At 34.9% G+C, this 20600-nt stretch overlaps 2 protein-coding genes across 5 annotated transcripts; one reads left to right on the forward strand and one right to left on the reverse strand.

The window, feature by feature from the left end:
• Nucleotides 1–7917: 7917 nt before the first annotated feature.
• On the forward strand, nt 7918–13801 carry LOC103874896 (RING-H2 finger protein ATL58). 2 transcript variants are annotated; one of them, XM_033291658.1, is made up of 3 exons: nt 7918–10549; nt 10634–11289; nt 11777–13801. In XM_033291658.1, the coding sequence occupies exons 2-3, from the start codon at nt 10997–10999 to the stop codon at nt 12147–12149; spliced, it is 666 nt and encodes a 221-aa protein (XP_033147549.1). In that variant the 5' UTR covers nt 7918–10549; nt 10634–10996; the 3' UTR covers nt 12150–13801. The 2 variants fall into 2 exon arrangements, with proteins under 2 accessions (XP_033147549.1, XP_033147548.1); XM_033291657.1 differs by having other exon boundaries at nt 7918–11289.
• On the reverse strand, nt 13453–16274 carry LOC103874783 (RNA-binding protein 38). 3 transcript variants are annotated; one of them, XM_009153225.2, is made up of 6 exons: nt 15853–16220; nt 15633–15765; nt 15103–15229; nt 14997–15033; nt 14640–14889; nt 13489–14563 (listed from the first exon to the last, which is right to left on the reverse strand). In XM_009153225.2, exons 1-6 carry the CDS (start codon nt 16006–16008, stop codon nt 14538–14540), a joined length of 729 nt encoding a protein of 242 aa, XP_009151473.1. In that variant the 5' UTR covers nt 16009–16220; the 3' UTR covers nt 13489–14537. The 3 variants fall into 3 exon arrangements, with proteins under 3 accessions (XP_009151472.1, XP_009151473.1, XP_009151471.1); XM_009153224.2 differs by having other exon boundaries at nt 13453–14551; nt 14997–15229; nt 15853–16274; XM_009153223.2 differs by having other exon boundaries at nt 14997–15229; nt 15853–16218.
• Between the last annotated feature and the right edge of the window lie 4326 nt (nt 16275–20600).

Raw genomic sequence — 20600 nt, forward strand, 5'->3', positions numbered from 1 at the left:
TTTTCCAATCATCGGCTTTAAACTTGTACCCTTTCTTGGATATACCTTCCACGGATTCCAACTCGATCGTCACTATGTTCGTCTTCCATGGAGACATCATCTTCTGGATCATGAGGAACAAGAGATAGGATGCATGTGACCTTCAGCTGAAAGCATAAAAAAAGAGAAACCAATGAAAATAAGTTTTTAAAAAGAAGAAGCGAAATAAACAGAGAAAGATATCAGAACAAAGTCAGTGTAAAAGCTTACCTTTTTATGAGCTTCAATCGGTAAAACCCGTTCAAATGATGGATTTTCCAGCTCAGTGTATTTCTCACACTAGTAAATCGGTCCAGGAATATCAACAGTCGGTGCCCAATTACTGAACTTATCTTGTAGCAAGGGAATTGACTCTAGTATCCAAAGATGGAATACTAGAGGATAACCTTGCAACTCGAATTTTGAAGTATCCTCCAGGTGGTTTGCGACAACTTTTTGAATTGACTTCATGAGCACCAGGTAAGCATCTCTTCCCCATGGATACATCATATCCTTTGCTTTGTTGACATACTCCAAAGGGAAAGTCCCTTTCTTGTTCTTCTGCAGCAATATGCTCTCTACCATAAGGAGCATTGCGAGGCAAACTCTCTCATCAGAAGCATCTACTCTTGTCTTTTTGAGCTGGTTCAACACGTCGCTTAACTTATGAGTACGTCCCTTTAGCAAGTCTTACTCAAAATCCCCTCGTGGTCTTTCTACTTCACCATTACATTTCAAACCGGTCTTCATATGAAATTCTCTATAGAGAATTTCATTGGTTGACCAGCGAAATGGAACTAGACTTCATTCTTTTTGACAGTAACGATGCTTCTTGTGAGAATACCGTTGACAGTTTTTTCTGATAATTTCATTTCGCTCCTCCCACTGAGCCTCATTACAAGTCTCAAAAACCTTCTTACTCTCTAACCATTCAAACAAAGGCCGAGAGCAAAGCAAAAGTTTTCTAACCATTCAAATTTAATGAAATACTTACGACATGGAATTTATGTTCATTAAAATTTAAACTATAAATCATTTTCAAATAACTCCAAATGATTTCTGATGTGTTTTACTAGATGAAATCCTTATATTCCAATATAAGTGAAGATTTGATAGAGTTTGTATAAATGATAAATCTAATAACCAAGGATTTGAGATCATTTTCATAAATGATAGATCCAATAAGGTGAGATTTGAAAAAAAAAAAAAAATCCTAGCAAATCATCAGTACAATAAGCCTCCCTAAAAGTGTAGATATTCTTGCAATACCATAATAATTAATAATTATAAGGTCATATTTCATTTTTTTTTAAATAAACAAAATCGTAAGCATATTAATATATATATATATATAGTAATTTTTTTTAATAGGTTTATATCACATATTCGACTTCCGATTCCCATAGTTCAAACTGTTTTAGAATAGTAAAGAACTGATAAGCATAGTTTCAAAGTCTATGAAAATGTACAAATTATAGTAAGCGGAATATGTAAAATCTTATCCATCTTCCCACCGTGTTTTTCATACAAGCGTATTCTCCTGGAAATTTAATTAAAAAAAAAGAACAAATAAAATTAGGGTCAAAAAATTAGTGTATTTTCTTTTTCTTGTTTTAGAGAAGAACAGAAACATACCTTCTTGGCCGGTCAATCAAACCAGCAGTTAGCGCCGAAAGCATCTCCTCCTCCGCCGATCCCCTCCGCCTCCTCCGTTGGCTAGTAGAAAAAGAGTTTGGCCAATGCTTTAAACTTTTTGTCCTCCTCATCTTCAAACAGAAGCCTTAGAGCCTTCCCCTAATAAATAGAAAAACATTTTTTTTGTAAAAAAAATAACAAACATTAATCAACCGAATCTCAAATAATCAAGTAAGGAAAGTGCCTCATCGTCATCATCAAGGGGCTTGAGATTGCCATCCTCAAAATCTATGAAATTCCAAACGAAATTACTATTAATCAGCATAAGTTTCCACAAAAGATCAACGGGTCTCTCTTAAAGCCAAAACCTAAAACTGTTGTGTAATAGTAATTCTCCGGAGAGACTAACCATGAGCGAGATTTTTCTCCAAGGTATTATTGCTTATGGTAATCTGTTTCATCTGTTCCTCGAGGGAGACTTTTGCCACGGGATCCTCAACATCTATCCTCAATCAAATCCATGAGAAAAACAACAGATCAAGAGATAAACTAACTCGAACAAAGGACTGCTACTCGGTTAGTACAAAGTGCAAATCCCGACACAAACTAGCTTGACATAAGAAGAATCAGATAACATCTAACAAAAAAGGAAAGTGTATGAAGCTGAGTACAAATTGCAGATCCAAAAACAACCTAATGGTTTTGGAAAACGGTAGAACAATCCTTTGGTATCTCATCAAAACAGAGTATGTACTATGTATGAAGCTGACTGAATACAAATAAAGAAACAAACAAACTTGAGCAAAGCAATGCTGCTACTCTTGACACTCAATAGTTTCTCGCAAAATCATCCAACCAATACAGAGAACGCTCAAAATTTGAGGAATCTCAAACAAATATTACTATCAATCAGCACAAATTTCCCTTAAAAACCAATAGAATACACCTAAAACTGCTTTGCAATAATACTTGTCCGTCCGTACATTCTAACAACGAGATCCTCAACATCTATACTCAATCGAGTCCAGGAAAGGCAAATCCACAATCGCCACATACAAATTTCATCTCGAAACAGAAAAATCATTAGCCTAGAGGTACAAACAGAGAGAGAGGGAGAGAGAGCTAACCGCGACTGAGATCTGTCTCCATGGTTTTCGCTGTGGTGATCTGCGCCATCAGTTCCTCCACGGAAACCTTTGCCTCGACGTCTAACCTCAGTTTGAATCCATGAGAAAACAACAAATCAACAGCCACAAAAGATTTCAGCTAGAAACACAATCATAAGCGAAGATGAAGATTGATACCAGTCATTTGTGACCTGCGAGCCTCCATCTCTTCTTCACTTCCCGATTACGATTCAACCTAATCACCAAAATCGATTCAAAATCAGATTAGAAATTTGAATCAGATCTTAGTAAGGAAGCTGAAGAGACCAAAGAGGAATCACGCGAACGCTCTCACCTCTGTGGAAATATTCAAAAGGGAACCGATATTTGAAACTAGCCGGGAAAAGACTTGTAACAAAACCAAAAGGACAAAAGATTGAAATCTATTTTAAATTACGAGCGGGTTGATCCGGATTAGAATTTTGGACCCAACGAAGCCCAATTAAATCTCGGCGAAGGCCCATTATTTCTGGTTCCGTACAGGAGAAGAAGACGATTTTAGTTGAGTAAAAGTGATTCAGGTTTTAGTGAACATAATTCTTTTTTTGTTATTGAAGAAATTGTGCTTGGTTCAATAAGAAAATTAGTGAACCTCTTTTTTTTTTTTTTTTTTTCTACTGCGGAAATCTTCATCATACTGTTGTCTCATTCCAAGTCAAATTATTCTATCTTCTTGTGATATCCTAGAGCTGGCTACTTTTTCATACATGTATTCTCATTTTCGCTATCTGAGTAATGGTTGTATACTTGTATTGCTTAGTCGTTGTTTTTTATCTGCGACATTAGGATACCATAATGAACAGTTGGTTAACCATATTGCTTCTAAAGACTCCATGTTTCGTCATTTTCTGTGTTGTGAAAGAATTTGTCTTGTAAGAAAGTAAACCAAGCTTGGTCTTTTCCCCCTACGCTGAGCCAAATCAGCTGTCTTTCTCTGCGGAAATTGGCATTACCAGGGTAATATTAATTTCCAATCTGTGGTGTGTTCTCGTATTCACTTCTTGTTTCCTCACATCAAAGCTTTTTGTTTCTCATACAACATTTATAGTGTTTGTGGGTCTCTGCGTTTTTTAATAGGTGTTACAGTGTTGCTATGTGGAATTGCTATTGCGTTGTTTGGGATCTCTCTGTCATGCTCCTACTGTGATGTTGTTTGACTTCATTTGAACCAAGGTAAATCATAACAGCTACGATCAATACAAAGACAACACAAAACACTGTTTTTTATTACTTTTGCTAGTATCAAATTGAGTCCTTATGTGTAATTTTGTGTGACAAATTGATGAGAGTAAAGAACACAAAAGTGTTTATGGAAGAATTATATTAGACTCTCATAAAAATAATGTTACAAGATGCATAGTTTATATAGAGAATAAATCAAACTAATTTCCTAAACTAATATGGAATAGTATATAATAGATAATGATAAACTTTCTATTCTAATATATTGATGTATATCCTAATATTGACTATTGGATTGGATCGATCTTCTAGATCTCCCAATACCCTCCCTCAAGCTCATACGTGGTAACACGTATGAGATTGAACAATCTTCAAATTAGGTGGTAGAAGTAGCTCATGCACTAATCGTTGCGGAAGCTTGATGAATGTCCCATAGCTTGCGATTTTGCAAGCCGAGATAGATGATCTGAGTTTTGGTTGAATGTTTGTTTTATCCATCCTACAATGAGATGATTGTTTGCTCTCCAATCTTCACGGTAGGGTGAATCGGCTGCCGGTAGACTGCCGTCAAGAAATCTGAATCTTCGTGAGCTAATAGCCATACGAAAGTTGATGAATGAATGTGAATTGTTGAATGAATTTTCCTTGCTTCAAATCGAGAAACAAAGGAATAGAGAATAAGTTTGATGATTTGCGATTTTGCAAAGACACCAAGACTATGATTGAATAAAAATCTTCTTCTTCAAGTCGTGAATAAAGAAGTTTTTGAATGAGAATTGATTGTTCTGCGATTTTGCAAGACAAACGAGAATAAGGATGTTTTGATGTTTTTAGTTTTGTTCAGGCTCTGATACCATGACAAATTGATGAGAGTAAAGAACACAAAAGTGTTTATGGAAGAATTATATTAGACTCTCATAAAAATAATGTTACAAGATGCATAGTTTATATAGAGAATAAATTAAACTAATTTCCTAAACTAATATGGAATAGTATATAATAGATAATGATAAACTTTCTATTCTAATATATTGATGTATATCCTAATATTGACTATTGGATTGGATCGATCTTCTAGATCTCCCAATATTGTGTTTACATGTTTTTCCAACCGCAAAATCACCCACCCATATGCATTCCTACCTCAAGTCAAAGGAAAGGGTTGCTTAAATGAACACAGACTGATAACCTCTCATCCCCTCCGTCAGTCTGTATCAGGCTTGCATGGAAACACCAAGGTTTCTGGTTTCTGCAAAGCAGAGCGTTGGAAGATTCTGTCACCTTATGTTCTGCTAGGTTTATGTAATGTTGGTGTGTAAGTTTAGCAATAGCCCTGTCTATATTAAACAGTGTTAACTGTAAGACTAGAACTGATATAGCGTTAGGTGCAATAACGCTTCGCGTTGTGTTGTATAGATGATATAGGTAGATGAACATGGGACGTCTAAGGTACATGAACATGGATGTCAAAGATAAAATAAAACCTATATTTTTATGTTTTCAAATATAAACCAGGAACCTCACATCTTGTGTACTATACTTGATGTCTTGCATTTGAAACATCAAGGTTCTTGGTTCTGTTATGGAAGATATTGTGACCCTTGTGTTCTGCTATGTTTATGTGAGGTTGGTGTTTGTGTTTTCCGCAGCAATAGGTGTCTATATAAATAAATGATTAGACTAGAACTTAGTGGCAGTAACGCTTAGCGTTGTGTGTATGTTGATGATATAGGTACATGAACATGAGATGTCCAAGAAACTATAGGTACAATAAACCTCTATTTTTGTATGTTTTTTAATATAAAAACAAAACACTAATCTGGTATATGTATCCAGTTGGTTGCAAAGCAGAAGCAGTATGAGTAACGACCTGAAGTTGACTTGTTTTTCTCTAGACGCCAAAAGAGGGAAAAGTGCCAATTTCGACCCAAACTATTTCAGTCGTGCCAAATACGACCCGAACAATTGATCAGTGCCAAATACGACCTCAATTCAATTATAATTCGAAAAAACTACCCGAACTTCTTAAAACGTGCCTAAATCTACATTGACTCTAACAGAAGTTAGTCAACCGTTAACAAGATAAAACGACGTCGTTTGATATACGAGGAAAAGTGCCAATTTCGACCCCAACACTCTCAATCGTGCCAAATAAGACCCGAACAAATGGTCAGTGCCAAAAACGACCTCAACTCAATTATAATTTAAAAAAAAATTATCCAATTTTTTCTAAAACGTGTCTAAATCTACATTAACTCTAACAGAAGTTAATCAACTTTTAACAAAGATAAGACGATGTTGTTTTGATATATGTTATTTTTTTTTATTATTATACGATCTTAAATATGCTTACAACTTTGAATTTATTTATACAATTTTCTTATATAAATTATTTTTAATTTTTAAAATTAAGTGGGAATTTTTTTTTAGTTTTCAAAGTTGATATTATATATTTTGATATTTTGTTCAAAAATGTTAAGAGGCCTTTTACCTTTCTTTCACTAAGATATGTTGTACAAAATATTAGACAAATTAAACAATAACTAAAATATATAAAGCAATCACCAAAGTTTTAAATTGGATAAGATGAACAAGAATAGTAGTTTATATAATGGAGAATTTCAATTTGTAATAATATTTCAAAAAATTATTTTAGTCTAGTTGTTAGTGTGCCCCTTTAAAACGATATCCCAGCACGGATTTGAATCCCGAAATGAACATATTTTTTAAAAAAATACATATATCAAAACAACATCGTCTTATCTTTGTTAAAAGTTGATTAACTTCTGTTAGAGTTAATGTAGATTTAGACACGTTTTAGAAAAAATTGGATAATTTTTTTTAAATTATAATTGAGCTGAGGTCGTTTTTGGCACTGACCATTTGTTCGGGTCTTATTTGGCACGATTGAGAGTGTTGGGATCGAAATTGGCACTTTTTCTCGTATATCAAACGACGTCGTTTTATCTTGTTAACGGTTGACTAACTTCTGTTAGAGTCAATGTAGATTTAGGCACGTTTTAAGAAGTTCGGGTAGTTTTTTTGAATTATAATTGAGTTGAGGTCGTATTTGGCACTGATCAATTGTTCGGGTCGTATTTGGCACGACTGAAATAGTTTGGGTCGAAATTGGCACTTTTCCCCGCCAAAAGAAGAGGAATATGTAGACTATGATTGGTTTAACATTTTCCTTCCTCTTTTAGTTTTCTTGATTACTTGGCTCACTCTAATCTCTTTGCTTTAGGCCATAACCTTGACGGAAATTAAATAACACTTTCTGAATCAAATCACTAATGCGCCTGAACTCTACTTTATATCCAACTTTTCCTGCAATCAATCAGTGCTAATTCATAATCCTATTTAATACTGAAAATAAAATAAAAATGAAGAAAACATTTCATAATGATAAAATCCCCTATATATTTAATTATGGAGCATTACAACATGTTTTGGTATCCACGTGCCATCACTAAGATGATTCTTAGAATTTTTAGAAAAATAAGTTGGTCCATATAAATATATATTATGCTTTTATTAAACTAATTATCAAATTGATTATTAGTGTACAAAATAGTATTTTCAATTATTTCCTTAAATAAAAGCTACAAAATTATCTAATATGATTAACATATATATGATAATTAATGAATATGAATAATACATATTTGATAACAATTTTTTTATCATCTCTTTTTTTTTATATCATTAAAAAATTAAACAATCACATTAAGCATATAATAAAAAATTAGATATTTTCTTATATGTTATATTTTGAATTTTTAAAACAACTATAAATATTAAAAATGGTAAAAACCTCATATTGAAAATTTTGTGATCAATGGTTTAACATTTTTTTGTTCAAGCAAGATATAGCAAGATACAAACGATCATAAATCGTATGAATATGAAGTATCATTAATAGATATATTCATATTATATATATATATATATATATATATATATATATATATATATATATATATATATATATATATATTAATGTCATTTAAATTAGATTATATACTATATAAAAATATGTTAATTTTAAATTTGCATTGAAAAATTATTGAGATCTTAATATTTTAATTTTGAAATTTGTATTGGTAAATTTCACATTAAAAGTTTTGTGATTAAGAGTTAAAATTTGTGTTACAGCAAATATACAAATGTTAATAAAATCCTATGAGTAGGAAGTGTCAATAATACATATTTATATTAAAATATACAATATATATATATATATCAATTGTGAATATCACTAAAATTAATTATATACCATATAAAGTAAATAAAATGATTGTTTTGATTTATTTACCAAAAACATGATTGTACATAAACAAAAGGTATTGGTATTGTTTTATGTGTTACTTTTATGTATATAAATTATTATTTTTAATATGTGGTTTCTAATATGTTATTTGATCCTGACAATTCCAAAAATACACTTCTTCAAATTGAAGTATTTTTTTAGTATTGAAAAGACTATATATTATTGCATTCAGATTTAATATTTTAGTCTTGATTTTATTCATGAAAAAAACTTTTAATGAAATATCATGACAAAATTTCAATCACTTCCTTTTGAGTTTGTTCGAAGAATGAGAGGTTTGATCATTCATCTAATATTGTTTCTCCCTAATACCTTATCTAGCTATTATAATTATAAGAATGAGACGTTTGAACTATTTATTATAAGTTTTTTGGTTTATCATTTAATAAATTAAACAATTCTTAGTTTATACATAGTTTACATATACTAGCATGGTAAAATATTATATATATTTTTTATCAGTATACTCTTAAGTAACTAAACCTCAAAAGCTAGGTTAATAAAATAAGTAATTTTTTATTATCCTAAAATTATATGATTTTTAAAAGCGAACTTGTGGATATATATTATACATACATTTATATTTCGAGTCTGCACTTATATTTTATAACAACTTGATATATTAGATTTGAACATTAACCTGTGAATAGAGTTTGCCATTGATTTTCTTCAAAAATTTGTTTCTTAGATATGTATCTAAATTAGAACTAAATTTTACAAATGTCCATCTTTTTGATTTGACACTTATGTAATTCACCGAATTCATAAAAGAAGTTTAAAAAAAAAACTCATATCAGTGAAACATAAACGAGAACGAAAGCACAATTTTATAAAGGTAGAAAATGAAATCACTTATTGAGAGTTAATAGCAAGGAATTCGAGAGCAGAAAACCTAATATTCTTTCGTCATTTTATAATCGATGTTACCTATCTGGCTTTTGTGATTTGTGTAAGCCGTAAAACTTAATTTTCTTTTGTTCATATGAGGTCTTAAGAATAATTAAAATAAGATGTAATATGTTAACTTTTCGATGCTACATTTAAGAGACTAACATTTGTATTCGTCATTTTTACAATCGATAAAGATTGTAATGTTACAAAATATTAAAACTATTAAATGAATAAACATAATATAAAATACTTACTCCGCGCATCTGCGCGAATTATCATCTAGTCGATATTATTAATATAAGTAGCACCTGTCTCTCTAGCCTCACGCTTTCACCTCTCTCTAGTTTATCAAAGCTTCACGTCCGGTCCGCTCCGACGCCTGGCTGGCGCGTGAGCGTCTGTGTCCGCGTTGGAGTCCTCCCCTCTTCTCAGTCTCATTTTTTCCTTTGCTTCTCCGTCGGCCCTCTCCCACTTGTCTTCGGTTCTGGTTTTGCGTCTCCCTGTCATTTAGGTCTCCGCTCGCGAGGAAGGTCGATACCGGTGGTGGTTTTCTGCTGCTCTGGAGTCTAGACATGGTGGCTAGGAGTGGTGTTGCACAGTGGAGTCGCATTTTAGGGCTTTGGATTCAGATCGAGTTTCCCCTTTTTAGATCTGTCTCTCTTGGGTCTGTTGTTCGAGATAAGGGGAGCTGGAGCGTCCTTCCGACGGCTTTGTGGCGAGTTCGCAGGTTTCATGGAGGCATTGGGCTACATCGATTGGAATCACAACCTCTAGGGCATCGTAGCTGGTAATCTCCTTGTCAGTAAAGTCAAGTATGTTTTGTTGCTTTTTGCTTGGGTGTCGAGTCAAGGTGGAGGTATGCAGGCGGTGATGGTGCTTCCACCTTCTTCCTGGCTCGTGAGGTTCTTCAAGCTCCCCGGGTTTATGGTCATCTATGCCGTTTGAAGGGGGTTTGATGCTCCTGCTTACTTTGGTTACCCTTGTTTTTCTCTCTGTTTTGGAGTTCCGAGCTGCGGCGATGGCTTAAACTTGGAAGTTGTGGTCTCCCCAATTATCGTAGGCGTTCCTCTGTAACACCGGAGGGCGCTATCTCGCGTCTCAGTCAACCGTCCTTTGGTTCTCAAAGGTGGAAAGCGGAGCAGTGGTCTGGACTTTGTTCTGGTTCTTTGCGGTGCCTGCTTGGTTAAGTGCATATCCCAGTACTGATGATAGTTTGTTTGAACTCCTTTAGTAGTGCGCTTGGCTACTGTCTGTGCAGGTTATGAGAGGTCTCTTTGGCAGCGTATGGTGGCAGGCTCATGCCCAATTTTGGCGATAAGGTGAGAAGGTAGGTATAGCTCCTTATTCCTGCTCATTGTTCTCGTCTTGTGCTCAACGACAATGACGATTACAAGCTCTGATGATTTTACAGAGAGTCAGCTACAGTAGGAGACGTCATGAGAAGCTCGACATCTGAGAAAACGAGGTCAGACCCAACATTATGTTTAGCGTCACCGGTTGAGAACGACAATCAGTATTCGAGAGAAGATAGAGTTAATTTGTTGAATGCGCCGGATAGGTTGGTCGAAGTAAAAGATGTAATATCTAATTAAGAATGTTTTTGTTTGAATCGAGCTTGTATATCAATGTTGATTTCCATTCGAGTTTATTAATAAATATATATTATATAAAAAATGAAGAAAAACAGTTGTTCTGCCACATGACCAATACATTATTATTGTTTCATTTTCAATTTCCAATCTCAACAATCACAAATTAGTTGTTTGTCTGTGTGATGTCTTACAGCAACTCAAACCCACAAAATTATAGTTCTCCCACCACCGCGAACTCGCCGGAACTTAAACTATACCAAGCATTCATCTTCACTGTCCCAATCTGCTTCACATTCATCATCCTCTTCATCTTCTACATCATCTACCTCCGCTGCAGCAGAGCCGATTTGTCTTCCCTCGGAATGCGCACTACTTTCCTCGTCGAAAACTCCATCTCCACGGCTGTGTTAGGGTTGAGAAAAGAGCTGAGAGAGATCCTCCCCATTGTCGTCTGCTTCTCCGCTATGGATTCACTGTGAGTTTCCACATTTTTCTTTACCTTCTGTAAAAACTAATCATTCATTTTTTTCATGGATTCACGACCATGATTGAGATGTGATTGAAATGAAATTTAGGATACTGATAATGATAAAGATTCTATAGTGTTTGGTTCAAATCAAATTAAAATCAGTTTGTTACGAGATTGCAATGGCACAGCCGCTGTTTCCATCGCCAAACAGTTGTAGCAGTTTAGGTATAGTTTATGGACAATGTGTGTAACCTTGTTTGGAAGACGGAGATCTCCAAATTTCATACTCATTGATAAACACTTTGTGGATATAGTTTTGCTGGACAATGTGTATTATCTATTCTGTAATTTGGAAGAAAAAATCTCAAGATTCATACTCAAGCATGATAGTCTATAACCCATTTGTTATCCTAAGTTGTGTAGATCATTGGATTTTATCCATGTTACTGAGAACCAAGAAATAATCAGAGATTTTGGAATTTTTGAATTACAGATGTTCAGTGTGCCTTGGTGACTATCAAGCAGATGATAAGCTTCAACAGATCCTGTCAGGTGGACATACTTTTCACATGGACTGCATTGATCTTTGGCTCACTTCACATTCCACTTGCCCTCTTTGCCGTCTCACTCTTATCCCGACCCATTCCCATCAAGGCCAAGATGAAGATCCTCCTATTCCGAATCTTAGGACCCCTGATGGAGGAGTGTCTAGTCAACCTGAAACTCAGCCAGAAGACCACGGAAGTGTTGGCCAATGTGATCCGAATGAGGGTGATCGAGATGCAGAGAACTCTAAAGAAACGCGAGAAGATGAACAAAACAGTATTGGGACATCAATTGATTGTTGTAATTGTAGACTTGGTTAAAGATACAGCTTCCGTTTAGTACTTCATGTAACTGTAAAGTTTGTAACTTGTAACATTAGTGCATTAGAGCTTGATTCATATAAGCAAAGTGACCTCCCTTTCCAGAGAAAATTGACTTGTGATCATCCACTGTGTGTTGCTCGCGAGCTGAAACAGAGTATTCTTTTTAAAAGGGGTTGATATTTGCCATGCTGAATTGCCTTAAGTAATGCAATAAGAGAAACATAGTTAAATTTTGCTAAGAGAGAGAGACTTGAAATCAGATAAGCAATCTCCGATTTACTTTATTTGGTCTTGGAAGAAAGCAGAGCTTGGATTGCCATTGCTGATGAGGTTTTCAAGAGCTGTAGCTTTCTTGAGTTTCTCAGTTTCTGGAGAACTGATATTACTCAAATTACTTAAGGAATGATTTGTACTCTCTCAAATAAGAGGTCGAGTTATAGTACTTAGGGATCAAATTCACAAGGAGCTAAGGCACTCAAGATCTAAAATTTATGTGGTTAAGCTAGGCAAACATGTTTAATTTAAATAACAGAGGTGAACAAGTAATTGTTTGGTTGATTGATTGGGGTTTTAAGACAGATATGAAAGGCGTTAGACTTAGGATTTCTATTTAGACAATCATGATTATAGAGATATAGAGACTAAGTGTATATTGGATATTCTAGAACTCAAACTTAAAGAATAGTCGATCAACTTCTGTATTTTTAGCAACGTATGTTCCAAGTAAAGGACGATCTAGACTTCTCATGGCATTGAAAGGAAGTGGCGGCGTCAAGTGCATATTGTTCTTGCCATTGATGCATCTATTTGCTTAGCTCTACTTGGCGTTTGGTTGGCTATTTGTCAAGGCATTGAGTGTACACGTTCTTGATTTACAAGCCTCTTCTCCTCTTCTGCAAAACCGTCTTCCATATTCAAGTTCTACTTTCACTTTCATATGACATAGATCTACTCACTCACATTCCTTTTTCTCTTTTGCAATTCTGTTTACGGACTGTAGTTTGACATACTCTGCAGCATTGTTGATTTTATATTTTTATGTATGAGGGTCAAGCTTTCTACCTTTGTTTGTGTATGTATGATATGATGATTGTGTCTATAATATTTAAAACGATCCGTGGACGAAGTTTGGTACTGAGTGACTGAGACACCTTGTTCAGTCAATAGTATTCAATAGTGTCTTATAACAGAACTGTGTCTCTGTTCTTTGCGGTTTCCGATTCCTCATTTGCAATTCAGATAGTTTAACAGATGTAATTTAGTTAAATCATACAGAATACTAAATGCCTCTCAATCAAGATGATGAATATTAAGGGATACATATGATGAAGATACATTGTCATAAGAGAGGATTATATCATAAAATAGTGCAATCACACACATTTCATATTCCATCCACCGTGGATAGAAAATGAAGGTTTTGTTTTCTTACATAGAATCAGAACCACACGCTTACAAGATAAACAGCAAATACATTAAAGAGTCTGTAGAATTTGCTTTTTTTTTTTGTCTTGAAGAAACAGAGGAAAGAGTAAAAGAGAGATAAGGAGGTGATAAGTACCTCGCACCTGAATCCTAACCATGGTTGGTTGTGAACTGGTTTAGTTCATGTGTAAGAGAAGAACCTAAAGGGAACCAAAATATCTCCCCAAGAGGCAAAAGAAAAAAAAAATGCAAATGCAATGACCCCACATTCCATCAGTGGAGGTTGGTTGGTTGAAACTATGATGAGCAATCTAAATTTTTAAAAATGATCTTTATCAAAAAGTTAGTTTCAAGTGTGGCTATAACTCCAAAGCTAAGCCACCGAGAATATACATGACTGAGTTCACAAACAACATTACTTCCTTTCTCCTCAAAAGGAAGTTTACGTGTCTTTCTTTTCTGTCCTTGTTCTAGCTACATAGTCCTAGATCTAATCATCCTAATAAGACTACAACATTAAAATTGGATACTGCGTGAAGTAGTGTGCACACCTTTGAACACAAACTACTTCAAACACTTCCAGGTGGTGGCAATTCATTTCCCGGGAAATCCTTATTTCCTTTCTTATTGATCAGCCAATCCTAAGCTTTTCTACAAAAAATGCTTTGCCTTTCAGGGGCACTATGCAAGACATGGTAACTCTTACTTAAGTTTATACTTATTGTACAAGCTGTTCTGAACTAAACCTTTTTGTTCAGAAGGGCGTGATGCAATGCGAAAAGATGAGTAATGTGTATGACTATGGTCCAAGTTAAAACCCCTATGTGAGACTTAACTGGAACTTGCAAAGATGCCCACACTCCAAATTTATGGGCTCTTGCCTAAAGGGAAAAAGGCAACCATGGTTAGGCCACAGGTCTTGTGGAGATGATGAAACTAGTAAACCATGAGCCTTGGCGGTCAAGCCTGTGGAACTGCAAAGCACACTGCTGAGATCATCAGCACCTCTGGTTTTCAAAATTGTTTACAAACGAAATGAAGACAGATAAAAGATACACAAACCTGATGGAATGACTGGTGAAGGTGCAAGAGACACTGGAGAAGCATTGTGATGTGGGTAGTTTCCCCCAGTGGAGTAGTGAAACATGTGGTTGGGGTAGTGGAGAGGAGCATAACCAGTGACGGGTCCATTTCCTTCAGCAAACTGGAGATATGGGTAGTACGCTGCTGCTGCTGCTGCGATACCAGTCATTGGTCCGGTGCTATACATCGGATGCTGAGCAGTTGCTCCTCCATAAACATTGTAGTAGCTCTGTTTATAAACAGAAACCAAATAAGCTATATGAGATACGAGGGAGAGTAGAGAAAATACTCAATACTTATTATAGAATTAGATGGAGAAAAACAAAATATACATACCGTGGGGTAGTTGTAATCCATTGAGTACGAAGAGAACCTATGAAGTTTAAACAGAGGATTATAAGTCTGTTTAGAGAGATGAGGTAAGAGATTAAAGGTGGAGTACCCATAAGGATTAGTGTAAGGAAGTGTGTAGTGAGAGAATGGAATTGGGGAAGGAAGAGCAGCTGCAGTCCCAAAGTGTGTCTTGAAAGGGCTTGTGACCTTCACGCCTCTGCCTCCTCCTACGTGTCCTGCCAAACACACAACACCATGAGAACGTCCTTCTCTAACATTTGCTTTATGCAAAAACAAAAACATGACATTATTTAACAAAATTTATGCAAAGCATTATGTTTTTAGGGTATAAGGATTTAAGGAGACTGTTACTAGTAAAGGGCATGAAAATGGCTTTTCAACCAGCTGGTTCAATCAACTTAGGAATCAATATGAAGCATATACCCTCCAGACAATGAAGTAAGACATTTATCTTTGTCCTAGAAGTCTTAACATAACATCGAAAAAATATATAGCGAGGTGATTCACGACATACAGTTACAGCTTTTCTCTTTAGTAAAGACAAGATCCTATATACTCATAGTATTCTTGTTAGGGTTTTCCAAAGATCAATCAAAACATAAAGAAAGCTATAGATACCGTGAATTGGAGAAGAAGGTTTAGATCTCTGAACACCAAAAGCCGCGAGATTGCAATTTGCTCTCCTCCCGTCGATGACAGGAGCTGGATCTATGCATGCCTTCTGAGCTGCTTCTGGATCACAAAAAGTCACCTTAAAAAAAAAAAAAAAAAAACAGAAACCATGAGCTTTAAAGCCAAGAATCTCCGAGTAAACAACAATACGAGAAGAAACACTTACAAAGCCGTAGCCTTTGGATCTGCCGCTGGACTTATCAGTGATCACGACAGCTTCAACAATGTCCCCAAACTGTTCGAAGTAGCTCCTGAGAGAGACTTTGTTGGTTTCCCATGCTAACCCTCCAACGAACACCTTTGTAAATGTCGTGTCTTCCATTACTTGTTGCGATATCTGAAACAAGAAAATTCAACGATGTTGGCGAAAGAAGGTTGCCGACTTTGGGAACAGAAGCAGAAACGGTTGTTGAGAGGAGAGAGAGAGAGAGAAAAGAACAGAGGAGGAGGAGGGAAGAGGATTCAAGGAAAAGTCAGGATAATAAAAGTGGAAAAAGGAAAGAGAGTTGGGGGACACACTCATTCAATTATTTATCTTCGCTTTTCACAAGTATCAATGACATTTTATTTGTACGCTCACTGTGCATGTACACTTTTTGTTTGGTCGGATACACTCTGTACATAGATTTGCGTTTGCACAAATATTATAATTCACATCCTTTATATATTAATTAAAAAATATTATAACATTGTATTCTAGCCACGTATCACCACGAAAATAAAATTTACAATTTTTTAAAAACTATGTTGGTCTATCTTAACTTATATATTACATTTTTATTAAACTAACTACAAAATTGATAAATAGTATACAAAAGAATATTCTCGCATTTTCCTTAAATAAAAGCTACATAATTTTTTAATATGATTAACATATATATGATTAACGTATATATGATAATCAATAATTATGAATAATAAATATTTGATAATAAATGTTTTATCTTAGGTTTTTTTGTTTAATCTTATATTATTAAAAGATATTAAAGAACCACATTAACCATATAATAAAAAAATAATTTTTTTGTTATGTTGGCCCTGTTCTTTTTAGTGACGCTGCGATCACTTCCGGCGATCAAAAATCAGTCATCGAACTAGGCAAGAACAAAAGTGCGGTAATAATCAAGTGACGCTGCAATCAACTTTTACAAAGATTTCCGGTGGCTATTCTGACGCTGTGTAAAGTAGCGTCACCTAAAAGGGTGAAGCGACTGCTTCTGGGCGTCAAAAGTACCGCCGCCGGTGGTAGTCTCCACATACTTGGGCAAGAAGTTAGTTATATTTTTGATCGCAAGTCGCTGACGCAGCGTCTCTGAAAAGAACAGGACCGTTATATTTTGAATTTTTAAAACGACTATGAATTACTAAAAACATTGAATGTCTCACACTGAAAATTTGTGATCAATGGTTTAATTTTTTTTGTAATAACAAAATACAAATGACCATAAATCGTATGAATATGAAATCTCATTTACTATACATTCATATTATATATTAATATAGTTTAAAATTAAACTATATAACAAAGAAAAATACTTAAATATGATAATTTCTAAATTTGTATTAATCAAGTATTAAGACCTTAATATTTTAATTTTGAAATTTGCATTCAAAAAAATCACACGTTAGAAAAAATTTGTTTTTATCATATGAGTATGAATTCTCAATAATAAATATTTATATTAAAATATACTATATATTTATGTCTATGTCATTGAAATTTAATTATATACCATATCCCCTAAATATTAATTGAGAATCATTTAAAAAATAGCAACCTTATATTTTGTAATATTTACAATTGAAGCTTGCTGATGTGTCGTTTAATTACATCTCAGTTTTGCTGAAGTGTCATCATTAGAATCGATTTAATAATTTGTTAGTCCAATTTCAGTTTTCTAGAGAACATTATATTAACCTAAACATACAAATAAGGAATCTATACTATTAAAGCAGGATCATATTGTCATAATTACCTTAGTCTGTCCTTTCCTTCACTAACATTGCATGTTTCATTAAGGTTAATTAAGTAATATTAATAACAAATCTATATTGGGTCATTATTTTTGGATCCAGCCCACATCAAATCTATCTTGGGCCATTTGGGCCTTATTAAAAAATCAGATTCAATTCTCACTTTTTTTTTTCCTTAGGGCCATTGAGTCCAAGTTCAAATAATTTTTTTCAACTATTCTTAATTATTATTTTTTTCTTTTCTTAATATAATTTAAGCATTCATAAAAATAATTGAATTTTTTTATTGAAAAATATAAATCTTTATTAAAAGTATATAATTTTTTTATTAAAATATTAACCCCATGATAAAATTAATTTATCAAAGTTATATCAACTTAATTCATTAAAAAAATAAAGTTTAATTTTTTAAACATAAATAGTCATTTAAAATGAAATACGATAAATAAAGATAAATTTTTTAAGTCTTTTATAAAATAAAACACAAATATATGAAAATGTGACATTTACTAAATATTTGTCAATTAAAAAAAAAACAAAAATAAACCCGCGGTTTGAAAGCGCGGATCAAAATCTATTACTTTGTTATATGATAATCCATTATATATTATTAAACGTTAACAGTAACATATTTACAACGTTAAGCACTTACTCTTTTAATGTAACCTTTGACTCTGCTCATTCCATAAACTTCTGTCATCTTTTTCACCAAAAACTAAAATTTCTCACCAAAAACTTAAAAGAATCGTCTTTTTACTTCTTCGTTTACGGAACCAAGTCCGTTCACGATGGCTATGTAAGAGGTCTTTCCAAAATATAAATATAAGGTCTATATATCGGATAAGTCTTGTGAAACCTAAGTTCGAGCCTTCGAGGGGAATCGTACAAAATATAATAATCGGATGTGCCATCTTCTTCTACGATGATGGCTATGCAGGTGAGAGATCTTTCTTCTTTTGTTTATATAAAAGGTCTTTCTCTTGCTTTTGATTATGTTGCTATTGTTGGTTTGGTTTTCGCTGTGTCTCAGACAAGAAAACCTTACACCATCACTAATTGTTTGTTAAGTTTTAAGATTGTTATCAAGTAATCTTAAGTCTATCTAACCATGGGTGCAGTTCTATGCGAGACGCACAATAAACGTAGCCATGGTGCAGTTTTGATGGTTACAAAAAGAAAAAAAAAGTTGGTATGTATAATGCCTCTATATCTAAGCGAGATGCATGCAATAAACATAACCACATAGGAGTTGTTTTTTTTTGTATGAACAAGGCATGTGTATCTCTAAGCAAGACATCATACAATTAAGATGAATGTATTTTGAAATATTCAGCGAATCAGCGTTATCTTTTTTTTTTTTTTGACGTCGAAAGGCTATTCTATTACTCAAACTTGAGGTGGCCTGGGTAACCAAACCGGAATAGAACAACCAATAAAACATAACTCCCTATGGAAGTATCTAGCAGTCTTAGCCAAAAAATCAGCTGTCTGATTGTGTGCCTGTGGGACGTGAGTGATTTTAAAATCCGGAAAGCATATCTGTAGCGTTTCTATCCTCTCCAATTCCGTCGCAAAGCTTGGCCACGCCTGAGGGTCCTTCACCATTGCTATCAGTTCCTTACAATCTGTCCCGAAGCTCTGTCAGTTCGAATGTTGCAGCATATTCTCCATCGCCCATCGCAGTGCCTCTACTTCCGAGTGCAAGGCTGATTCACGCCGAGGGAAATTCCTTGTCCCCATAAGCTGTGCATTCCCAGACCCATCCATCCACGCCCATCCGCATCCACTAAAGTTAGCAGAAGATGTCCAAGATCCATCTAGCAAGCAAATATTTCCCAAGCTTATGACTTGGGGCTCCTCATTTGTATTAGCTTGTGCCACAGGTTGTACCACATCATTAGCATCAAACCAGGCTTGACATTCGCTCTCCGCATGTCGGACTAACTCCAAAGGATCTCGATCTATACCCCTGAAGAGTTTCTCATTCCTAGCATTCCAAATGTACCATATTATCCAGGGATAAGGGTTCCTATCACGATCAGGCTCAATAATGCTATTTTTTCTCCAAAAAAGATAGTCCATATTTGTGTAGATGCTTGATACTGGAAAGATGTTCGGGCTTGTCGGAGTCGAAGCTAAAGACCAAACTTGAAGAGCTGGTGGGCATTCAAAAATTGCATGTGTGACAGTCTCTTCTGCTTCTCCACATCTTGGGCAGTAGTTATCACATCTCATATTGCGTCTTACCAGGTTCCTTGTTACTGCCACATGACCAGTTAACCACTGCCATATAAGATGACATATCTTCGTAGGAGCCTTCAGTTTCCACGCAAACGCTTGGAGCTTGATAATACTTGGGTCCAAAACTTCCCTTTCCTCTGTTTTATTCAATAAATTCTGAGCCACCCAATATCCAGACTTGACCGTGTACTGACCATTCCTTGTGAAGTTCCAGCAGTAAGTGTCTCGACGATGAGTTGAGCTTATGGCCAAACTTCTAATGAATGGTATGTCATCAAGATGAACATAGTTCTCCAGTAAGCCCACATCCCAATCCTTCGATTCCTGATTAATAAGATCGCTTACTCGCATATTAGGGTGCATCACTGGTGCCATTGGGGCAGCTGGCCTTGCGGGATTCGTTGGAATCCATGGATCCTCCCAAACCTTAACCTCATATCCAGAGTGTATCTTCTGTCGAATGCCCAATAATAGCAGATTCCTTGCAGCAGAAATGCTTGTCCACACATAGGATGGGCCAGTAGCAGCGTTTACTCTTAGTGGAGAACACAGCCTATAATATCTCCCCCGTAGCACACGGGCCACCAGAGAATCAGGGAATTGTACTAGTCTCCATAGTTGTTTTGCCAACAATGCCAGATTAAACTCATGGATCATGCGAAAACCAATCCCTCCCTCTTCTCTGGGTAGGCAAACCTT

The sequence above is a fragment of the Brassica rapa genome, chromosome A05, assembly GCF_000309985.2.
Source record: "Brassica rapa cultivar Chiifu-401-42 chromosome A05, CAAS_Brap_v3.01, whole genome shotgun sequence".
Classification (NCBI taxonomy): Eukaryota; Viridiplantae; Streptophyta; class Magnoliopsida; order Brassicales; family Brassicaceae; genus Brassica; species Brassica rapa.